Source organism: Thunnus maccoyii, chromosome 8 (genome assembly GCF_910596095.1).
Source record: "Thunnus maccoyii chromosome 8, fThuMac1.1, whole genome shotgun sequence".
Classification (NCBI taxonomy): domain Eukaryota; kingdom Metazoa; phylum Chordata; class Actinopteri; order Scombriformes; family Scombridae; genus Thunnus; species Thunnus maccoyii.
In genome coordinates this window covers 23,946,552-23,957,786 of record NC_056540.1, presented here as the reverse complement: position 1 = coordinate 23,957,786, position 11,235 = coordinate 23,946,552, and the positions used below count along the sequence as shown (strand labels likewise).

At 39.1% G+C, this 11,235-nt stretch overlaps 1 protein-coding gene across 1 annotated transcript; it reads left to right on the top strand.

Annotated features, from left to right (window-relative positions):
• The first annotated feature begins 3,873 nt into the window (after positions 1-3,873).
• On the top strand, positions 3,874-9,924 carry aurkb (aurora kinase B). The gene is made up of 9 exons (XM_042418067.1): positions 3,874-3,972; positions 5,095-5,133; positions 5,382-5,463; positions 5,545-5,584; positions 5,703-5,891; positions 6,734-6,872; positions 7,169-7,317; positions 7,431-7,605; positions 9,334-9,924. The coding sequence occupies exons 1-9, from the start codon at positions 3,967-3,969 to the stop codon at positions 9,505-9,507; spliced, it is 993 nt and encodes a 330-aa protein (XP_042274001.1). The 5' UTR covers positions 3,874-3,966; the 3' UTR covers positions 9,508-9,924.
• The last annotated feature ends 1,311 nt before the right edge of the window (positions 9,925-11,235 follow it).

Sequence of the window (11,235 nt, the reverse complement as noted above, 5' to 3'; positions counted from 1 at the left end):
AATGCCAATTTTAATGTCATTTAAAGAAGCCCAAAGGAACTTCTTCAAATGTCTTGTTTTGTCCGATCTACAGTCCCAAACCCCAAGATATTCATTTCACAGGGATATAACAGAGAAAAGCAGCAAATCTGCATATTTGAGAAGCTGAAACCAACATATTTTTATAAAAAAAAAATAGTGAAACAATTATATAAAATTAAAATATAATTGCTGATTAATTGTCTTCCAATCAACTTTATCAAGTAAACATTGTAGCTCTACTTTAAAACTGCCCATATTACATTTGACATTTTTACTTGGCTGTAAATTAATCAAAAGTTCATATTCATGTGTTTGGTGCACATTTAGGACTAAAGAGGCCTAAATCACCTGACTCACCAGAAAGCAGCTATTGTATTGGTATGTCAGAAAAATAGTAATATTTTGTATTTAAAAAGTCATTTAAGCATTTCATTGTGAAGTCCTTGCTAACTGGAATAATTAGGAATTAGGACTGTAACACGAACTAGAAAATGCATGTGACTGCTGACAGCTGAAATGAATCGCAAAGCATTGCTGAAAATGCAGAAATCTGAAATTAATTTTATTTTTTTAAAAAGCTGAGAGCTCAAATGCATTGCACTGCACTGCTAGGGACTTTGTTGCCACATCTGGCCTGGAAACAACTGCCAAACAGGGGAAAAAGAAATGAAATAAACTAAAAGACAAATACAAGGTAATCTGTTTCTCTGCTTAGTATTATATACTGAGAGAGCCTTCCCGAGATTCCTTTTAAAGAAACTATTTAGCTTTAGTTTGCCAGACCATATAAGAAACCTAACACAGACGATAATACAGTGGCCTTTGAAATTAGGTGTACTTTGGGACTGCGAATACATTTAAACATTCAGGTTCACAGTATAGTAATTAATACCCTATTTTCAGGAGCTTAGGGACCCACCCACAGGCAAAGGGGCAGAGGCCGGTAGTGTGACTGCTGCCACCCGGCAGTGATACAGTCTAATGGATGTTGCGCTTCAGGGGCAGCACTCGATTAGTCCGCCCCTGGTTGTTGCACCAAACCTGACTGCCGCTACAGGTGGCGCAGTCAGCACACCGGCCTATGTCCCTTCTGCAGAAGAAGACAAGGCCAGCCAGCCCATGGGAGGAGGCCCAGGGAGAGTCAGACTCTTCTGAATTTCATGAGGGAACAAGCTGAGAGGGATGAGGAGAGGGAGAGAGGCAATAGCAAGAGAGAAGGAGAGGGAAAGGGCAGCAACAGTATATTTGTCTTTGTTTGAGAAACTGGTTGATAAATTCTAAATAAATATTGTTTGAAATTCAACCCAGGCAATCCATTCTTGAAAGCAACAGTGTACTGTGTATATTTACAACAAAACAAAACAATTACAAAGTCCTGTATTTTACAGTTGTATTCAATTATTTACAGTCATGCAGTTAAATTTAAATTAGAACAAGAAAAAGAATATTGCAACAAATGAACACATACAACATATGTACACACACACACACATCGCCTGGGCCTTTCTCCTTCTCCTCCTCCTCCTCCAGGATATCACCTGCTGCCACACTAATGTTGTGGAGGATGCAGCAGGCAGCAATCACCTTTGGGGTGATCTCATGAAGGGCCCTCAAAAGATGGAGTGCCAGCACGTTTTCAAGACCCCAAAGGTGCGCTCAATAATGTTTCTTGCTCTTGCGTGGTGCCTGTTGTAATGGGCTTCAACTTGGCCTGTTTATTAAAATTCACATACAAAATATATGGTGTATTTCAAAATGACCAAAGTGACAATTTGCTGTGAGTGTGTGTGTGTTCTTACTTGCTACAGGCTGGCGTTATGGTGTAGTAATAGCAATGGGACACTGCAGGCGTGGGTATCCCCCATCTCCTAGTAGAAAGTACCCCGCTGGTGGATACAGGCCCTGTTGATACATGAGGGATCTGTGTAGGACACGCGTATAATGTACAGATCCTAAATTTCCAATGTACACATCCATTAATGTGCTCTTGGCATCACAGATGCCCTACAGTATCATAGAGGGGAAAAGTTTTCTATTTAATAACACTTCTTCTGTGGCTCTGCGGGAGGAAGAATCCCAATGTGGCACCCATCGATGGCAGTGCAGTGAAATGCCTCATGGCCAGCAAGGCGAACAAAGCCAGCCCCCACCTCCTCCATCTCCTCTGGTTTGGGGAAATGAGTAGCCTTGTGGAAGATGGTCAACATTTTCTCCACAATGTTTTGGACAGTCCTGCAAACTGTGGCTGGTGGCATGGCAAAGATGTCTGCAGTTACCCTGTATGAGGCTCCACAGGCAAGTCAGTGGACAATGACCAGCACCTCAATTTTCATGGCTCCACCTGGGGCAGCATCTGGACCAGCATGTCTATGCTGTTCCTGGATAGCTTGGCTGGTTTCAAGTCAGCTCCAGAAAAGGACATGGCGAGGATAGGCACATAGGTATTCATTTGTGCATACCTTTGTAAGGGACTTTGGTCTCTTTTTTTAAAAGATTGTTTATTAATTGTTATATGTATTGTGTATTTATTGCTTAATTATGTGTTTTTACTATTTAATATTTATTCAACAGAATTCCTAATATAAATTCTCTGGCCTGAAGTCTTTTAGAATTAAATTTCCCTCTAACATCTGACCTGTTTCTAGGGTTTCTATTTCTTTTTATTGCTTGATAGGTAGTGTAAGGGCACACCTGTCTTCCCAGGTTCTAAGTAAAAAAGTTCCCGTAGCCCACATGATTACTGTATCAAAGACATGAAATGTCCTGTTTGTGTTGAAGTGTGTACTGGTTAATGACTGATGATGTACATGACATAGGTGAGGTACAGGCACTTCTTGCATTGATGTATAGTGATGTTTGTGCACCTAACTGTACAAGGCCTGTCAGACTGAGTATTAACCTCTTGATGTTTGAGTACCAAGAAGACAAGCAGCGGGTATGTAGGTGGAATGTAGGCTAATCCATTTCAATATTATTAAACTATTAAAAGTATCAAACTTCCCCTGCACTTGCTAGTTTAACAGGTAGGCCTAGATAAAGCTAATGTAGTCTAATAAAACAGCCCTGCAATAAATGTTAACCTCAGCAAGGTTAATAAGTTTTTATGTAATCTGTTTGTCCATCCCATTTATATGAATGAAGATGGACTAAATATTAGAAACACCTCAGTATAAACCAGTACAGTTCAACAGTACCACAAACTACAGCTGACACAAAAAATAAAACATCTCTCTAATAAAGACTTTATACAATATTAAACTACATAAGTTACATTAGTTTTTATCTAGGTGTAGAAAGTGAACTGTCAAGTCTACATATAAATGGGTAGACTGGTTAACATAAAAAGCATAACGATTTGACAAACGTACAAAGTTATAGAGACATGCTAAAAGCACGTCTCCTCTCCATCCTCCGCCGCATCCTGGCTGTCCTTTGACGGATTCACCTCCTCAGTTGAGCAGCCTTCTCTTCAGCTTCTTTGTAAAGTGTAACGTTACCGATGTCTAATTTTCTGTCTAATTTTCCAATGTCCGATATCTAATTTTGTTTCTCCCAGTTCATTCATTCGCCAACGTTCACAACAACCGTCCACAAACTTTTTTTTTCGCCACTGGCTTTTTCAATGAAGTCTACAGATCTTTGAACATTAAATATAAGAAACGACTGTTAAAGCCATGGTTAAATCACAACTTCCATGCTGTAATAAATGGGAGGGGCGGTGGGCGGGTCAACGTCTGAGTAGCGTCGGTATCCTCCAATCATGCGCTTTCTCTTGTAACAATTCTGGCCAATGGGAGCCCTCCATTTGCAGCCTACCGACCAATCGAGTTCAAGCAGAGCGGCTTTTTGAAAACGTTGGCGGCCGAGGAAGTTCAAAATATAGGAAGACTGAGCTTTCCACGCTAAAAAGACAAACGTTAATACTAGCTACATTACTTCACGACGATGCAGGTAACGTTTGTTTTATTTATGTTTTGATTGTGAGGTAGGACTGGGCGACAGCTAATAACACAGAACAACGGCTGTCTACTTAAAATATGTTGCTCAAGTTGAAATAGATTTCAGCTAACTTAGCCGGCTAACGTTGGGTTCGCTAAGCTACTCTCCGAAGCTAAAACATCGTAACGTCACCATGTATATAAAACATAATAACAACAGGCAACATATGCCGTACGAACACAGCAAAGATAAACCTTAGTATGTGTTATTTACAGTAAAATAGCCCGTGGAGCTGTAACGTTAAATTCTGTAAAATGAGGCAAAGCTGCCTCAACAGAGGCCTACTGAACCTTCATCATTGTTTAAAACGAGAGTCTGTTAACGTTATTAGTTTAAACATGCAACAGGCCTTTAACAGAGTCTGCTTATTGTACTTACAGAAGCACTTGCAGCTAATTAGTAAAATATGTTTAATCCAAATTATAAACCGACTTTCATTACTTTATTACAAGGTAACAGACCACCCGATGTGTATAATTAATGCCTGACATAGCATATCTTTTTATAGTGTGATGTTGAAAATGTACCAGACCAGAAGGAACACTTTAAAAGTCTGCAGATTAGAGCTGCAACTAACGATTACTTTCACTATCAATTAATCTGTCAGTTGTTTGGTACATTAAATCTAGAGCACATCATATGAATTTTTTATAAGCACTGGTCAAAATATCAGAAAAGTAAGTGGGAAAACGCAAAGAAAGCCAAAATGGCCTCACTGAAAAACATCAAATGTCTTTAAAAGCTGCTACATATCTGGGTGAAAATCACAAGTAAACAGGAAGTCAGATGAGCCCTTACAGCACTGTCTACACTTTAAGTCATCATTCTGGTTTAAAGCGGCACAAAACTTAAGTAAAGTGGCTGCAGCTACAATTCTTTATGCAATAAAAAAAAATCCCTGAGAATTTGAGCCATCTGCTGCTTTTAAGGAATGGTTGGTGCAGGTCATTTCATCAGCATAATGTTTGTTTTTCATACTTTAGACAATGTCTGAAACAACAAATGTAAGTCTGGATGACAAAGAACATGGTAGCTAAAATGTAATGTGATCTGTATGTGTGTATTTCTTTACAGAACAAGGAAAATTATGAGCCCAGAAGTTTCCAAAGACCGGTAAGATGTAATTTTTGTAAAAAGATGTGCAACTCTGGCCACTATGTTCAGTCATATTTTCATTAGCAGCTATTTTACTGCCACTAACAAACTGTGTTAATAAAAATGCCAGTGTGTGAAGATACTGGAAACTAGTGTTGGTTTAATAAAATATGCATTCTTTTGTAACTTTGTATCATGGTGTTGTCAATCAATTATCAATAAGGTACTTACTACTGCATTTTTGTGTGTTTGCTTCCAAATATCAGTTTGCAACCCCCAGCATGGTGACAGGCCCACAGCGTGTTCAGGTGAAGCCACGTCTAGAGACAGACAAAAATGCTGTCACAGGTAATGCCACCCTCCTCACATTCAGATGCCATTCAGACACCACAACAAATGTGCATGTTTTGATTGTATTCTCACTTTTAGGCCCTGGGAGAGAGTGTGCAAGCTCCAGTTCAGCTTCAAAGTAAGTGTATTCTCTAGACCTTCACCAGTTGTGTAATAGTTTGTAGTTCTGTTTTCATGAATAGTTTTAAACATCTTGCGATGATCATGAGAATGTCCATCCCTGCACTTTTCCTCAGGAAAATCACAATTGATGACTTTGACATCGGTCGGCCGTTAGGGAAGGGCAAGTTTGGCAATGTCTACCTTGCAAGGGTGAAGAAGCTGCAAGCCATTGTGGCGCTGAAGGTGTTGTTCAAGTCACAGATGGAGAAGGAGGGTGTGGAGCATCAACTCAGGAGGGAGATCGAGATTCAGGCCCATCTCAAGTTAGTATCCTGCAAAAATGTTTTGTCATCACTTGTGTGTTGATGTTGAGCCACAAATACTGTACATTCTTGTATTTCAGATATGTTCCATGAGCAGTCTCTCTATTATCATATGATCAAAGCGATTGACACAAATTAAACTTATGCCCACATTATTTGTCATACTTTGCTGTCTTGTCAATTTCTCACAGTCTTTGAGAAAGAAATCTTCATATAATATGAATGATGGTAAATCTAACCAATCACCATATGGAATAACCTATTTTCTAACTCAGTTCATCCCTTACCCATCAACGACATAATGTCTTTCCTCAAACTAACCAGGGAGTAAAGCCTGCCTGATGGACTTAATTCAGGGCAAAATATCAGTACATAGATTTTCTGGCAGGATATTTGCTACCATCTTCTGACTATTACCGGAACATTCATCAGCTGCTCACATGTATCTACCAAGGCTGCTAAATAAAAGCTGGTTTAATTTCATTTGTCAGTGGGCCATGCATTTTTATAAATATTTAAAACAGCTGCTAAGTACTCACTGGACTGCTTGAGTTGAGTTATTGATGATTCAGCTCCCAAATGCCGCTGGTGTCTTTAAGAAGACTTCTGAGTAACTGAAGCGTCTCCACTTTTCCTTGTTTTGATAAAAACAAGGAAAAGTTTTTATCTGTGTAATTGTCTGTTTTAATTATAGACTAGTTGACTGCTAACCAGTGTTCTAATGATGCTGCATTTTTCCCAGAACATTTTCTTTGTTTTTGTGTTTGTCTTGAACACATGGACTTAAATTCCTCTTTCATAGTCTACAGAATGTCTCATAATCTAATCTGTTTTCCTCTCAGGCACCCCAACATCTTGCGCTTCTACAATTATTTCCATGATCGGAAGAGAGTGTTCTTGGTGCTTGAGTACGCCCCACGTGGTGAAATGTACAAGGAGCTACAGCGATGTGGGAGATTTGATGACCAGCGCACTGCAACAGTACGAGTTCATTATTTTCTCAATTCATTGTTTGGCCAATAAATGTTTATCACAATTTCTACAGTGACATCTTCAAATGTCTTGTTTTATCTGACCAACAGTCTAAAGCCCAAAGATATTCAGTTTACTATAATTGATTACGCGCAAAAGCAGCAAATTATTACACTTCAGAAAGTGTTCAGTATTTTTGCTTGGAAAACCGATTGAAACGATGAATCAATAATCAAAATAATTCTGCTTTTACAGCATTGAAATCTTGATGTTGTGATCTAATGCTAACCTCTTTAAATTTCCAGTACATGGAGGAGATATCTGATGCACTACTGTACTGCCACGAAAGGAAAGTGATTCATCGTGACATCAAGCCAGAGAATCTGCTTCTCGGCTATCGCGGAGAGCTGAAAATTGCTGATTTTGGATGGTCTGTCCACGCTCCTTCTCTGAGGTGAGAAGTGCCATTATGGTTCCATAATCTCATCAAGCCACTATGTTCAAAACTGCTCTTTACTGCTATATCCTGTCACATAAGTCAAACCTCTTGTTTTTAAATCTTTCCAGGCGTCGTACAATGTGCGGGACACTGGACTATCTTCCCCCAGAGATGATTGAGGGCCACACACACAGTGAGAAGGTGGACCTGTGGTGCATCGGGGTTCTCTGCTACGAATGTTTGATCGGCAACCCACCTTTTGAAACTGCCAGCCATTCAGAGACATACAAAAGAATTATGAAGGTTGGTGCTTTTCTAAGGATGTCTGGTCCAGCCAATTGGACAAGCATGAATGTTATCTTAACAAAATGACCAACTTTTTAGTCGGCGGTATGTGAGAGGAACATTTCAGGTTGCTTGAATTTTTTACAACTGGGATAGTGATAAGTGGGCCTTACCAGCTCTTCAAGTCTACCTTAAAATAATACTTACATGTCCATATACTGAAAGGATTATTGGTCGCTGTAATTGTCCCTCCTGTCTATACTGGCAGTAAAGATCCTTTCTTAAGCCGTGTGAGAGATGATGGACAAAAATGCCTTCTAAAGTTGAGTTGAAGATAATATGAGGTGTCAACACTCTGTTAGAAATATGAAGTTAGTTCAGCAGTGCAGCTTAGTCACACTGTTGAAGAACCATCAAGAGGGAAATCTGTGTTAAAAGTCAGTAGCTTTTGGAAGATAAACACTTGATTTTTACAAAAAGGCTGTGTTCGGACCGACTTTAGCCCTTCGTGAAACTTCCACCTGATGATAGTCACAAGGAAACATAAAAAAGTTGCTGCCATGATAACTTTCCAGAGATGTTAAATCTTGTCTCTGAGTATTATGAGCTGCTGTGTAGTGTTTTTTTGTATCTGGGAAGCCTTCAAATTTACACGTCTGTCTCACTGGTACCTGAAGCAACACAGCCCTATGCATTGTTTAAACGTGGGGCTGATTTCAGTTTGAATGTCTGCTCATTCAGATTGCTGAGGATGCAGTTTCAGATGTCCTTTTAGAGTGTATTTTTGCACAGACTGAGAACTGGATTTTGTCCCCTATCACTTACACTGAAATCACTTTAAGAAGAGATTTCTTCACAGACAGGAGGAACAATTGCAGTGACCAATAATACTTTAAATGTTCATATCAGCATGTCAATATTGTTTTGAGATAAACTTGGAAAAAATGTGAAACTGTCCTTTAACTAACTCACAGTTAGCCAACTAATTTGGGAGATAAAACGAAGGTGAGACTGTTATAAACATCAATCACATTGCACACAACATGCAAAACAAATTTCTGTTTCAACTTTGTCCTACCTTACTTACTTTAGCTGTTCGGAGAGTCCAAATTCAAAGAGATCAAAACTACAGCAACAACATTGAGAGACCAATCTGTTTTAGCTCATGACTTTCATTAAGGTCGTCATAAAGAGATTATTTCTGTTCTGCAGGCACCAGAAATACTCTGAGAATACAAGACTGTTTATCTTAATGATAACATTGTGGACATGTTTTTACTGTTCCATTGTACCCTCATTGTGTTCGGACAAACCTTGAATGCTGTATTGTACCAGTCGCCTGTATCGTCCTGCCCCTAGTAGTGTGCAGTAAGTCTTTAGAAATATAAGTATCAGTATTTGGGACATGATTTATGTATAACATTGATCAAGCACTCCACAAATACTGAAAAAAAAATTCCAAATAGAAACTTGAGGGTTGTGTATCCATGATGAATAGTTGTGATAACACGGGTGCTCTCTAGTTTACCTGTTATTTATTGATTTGTGTTAATTCTGGGGAAACCTTGGAGCCAATGATTGTGCTGAGGTCAAATTTGGTACCATGCATGTCTACTTTCTGTAGTATCATCACTGTACTTTAGAGTGCTTATGATATAATATAGTCAACTAACATAAAATACTGATGAATGTAATAGTTTCTGCTGCAACAGATTAAATGAAAAAATGCCATCTTGCTGTTCTCAGGTGGATTTGAAGTTCCCCAAGAACATCTCGGATGGCGCACGGGACCTGATCTCCAAGCTGCTTCGCCACAACCCCACCGATCGTCTGTCACTACAGAGCGTCATCGACCACCCATGGGTGCGTGCCAATTCCCGCCGGGTCTTGCCCCCCATCTGCCCCGCCAAGAAATCCTGAGCCCACTTGACCAGCTTGCTTACCTCCTTCTGAACGGTGCTTATCTGTCCTCCAAGAGACTCCAGGGCCAGCATGTTTCAGTTTCACTGCCATTATTCTGGCACATTTTATGATGGGTGTAATGTATCCATTTTTTTATATTGTACAGTGTGATGTCATTATATATGTCTAGTATGTTAGATGTGTTTGTGTTTTTATTGTAATTTCTTCTTTCTGAAACCTTTTTTTTAAATGTACACAGCTCTGTTTTTGATTTCCATATCTGACGGTGTTGACACCAAAGTACTACTGTCATACTGCCTCAGGCTAAGTATATTCTTAAATAGTTTAAGATGAGGTGTTAAAGGGTCGGGGTAGGAAGCATGTTTTATTTTTTCTCAAGCAATACTTTAAATTCTAATAAATGTTATAAAAGAATGTTGTTGATGTCAAATTGAATAATTGATTTTGCTGAGGTTGTGACTGCTTTGCATAACAGAAAAGTCATCATAACAATATCATAAGGAAGTAATGACCATAAAGTGTATTACAGCTGATTAGGTTCATCTTTCTAAAACTAATGTGTAATACATCATCCCTTTCAATTTGGAGGCTGTAGTTTGCAGTTCTGTTAATGATAATAATAAACTTTATAGCACAATTCACACATGAAATGAAACACAAAGTGCTTGATATAAAAGCAGAAAATAAGAGCATTTATAATAAAAACAAGGAAAATAAAAAATTAAAGCTGCAAGCAGCGATGAATGGGCCTTCACACCTCACATGCCTCGGAGGGAGCAGCAGCTGTGGTATCACTACCGGAGGTCAGCTGACACAGCTCTGAATTGTCAGGATTATCGGACATTGTGTGAAAGGGTGAAATATTTCCTGTGTGCAGTATGTCGCGCTGGAGATGACATATTGGACATTGTGTATACATTTGATGAAATATGTGTCATTTGGGCTTCACCTCCTGTTGCCTGTAGACAATACTACATAAGTGAAATATTAATTCAGTAATACATTTACCAGAGGGCAAGTGACATGGATATACTTTTTCATGAATATTGTACATTGCATGTAGGAGAAAACAATCACTTCCTGTGTCCACTATGTGGCGCTAAAGAACACACACTAATCATATCATATCATGTTGCTGTGAATCATATGTAGACCACACGATGTAGATGCGATGTCTGTCACATAAGGCTGACTTCCAGTTGTTAGTCAGTGGCGCTTTGACTATGACTCAATATTGACATGTAGATGTGTTCGGGTCTTGACTCTTATCAAACATCAGAAATCTGGGGCAGATTGGACAATGTATAGTGGAGTTACAACATCTTCCTGTTTCATGTTTTGGGCAAAATTGACCAGCATGCCACATCAAGGGCGTTCCACAAAAACTCAAAAGCTTCGTAATTTGGCATCACAAAGGTCTTTAGATGACACCAACCAAATTTGAAGTCGCTCGGGTTAATTCTCTAGGAGGAATTCATTAAAGTACAATGCCTTTCAATGGCAAGTCTGGAGATGTTACATCTGCCGACCAAATTTCTTATATCTGCGTCAAATTTAAAGGTGGGGCTTTTGCCACATCCAAACCCAAGACCCAAGATATCAGATATCAAGTAACACCACTTCTGATACATGTGCATAGATGTGTGAGTTTTCTGGCACCCTTAGCACCTAAAAAATGCTAAAAGTAATAAGGGATAATAATCCAAATATTTAGTAGTTCGAACT

Coding starts and splice junctions, on each gene's coding strand:
- aurkb (XM_042418067.1), top strand. Junction 5,464..5,544: donor AGACAAAAATGCTGTCACAG/GTAATGCCACCC, acceptor TCTCACTTTTAG/GCCCTGGGAGAGAGTGTGCA. Junction 7,606..9,333: donor CATACAAAAGAATTATGAAG/GTTGGTGCTTTT, acceptor TGCTGTTCTCAG/GTGGATTTGAAGTTCCCCAA.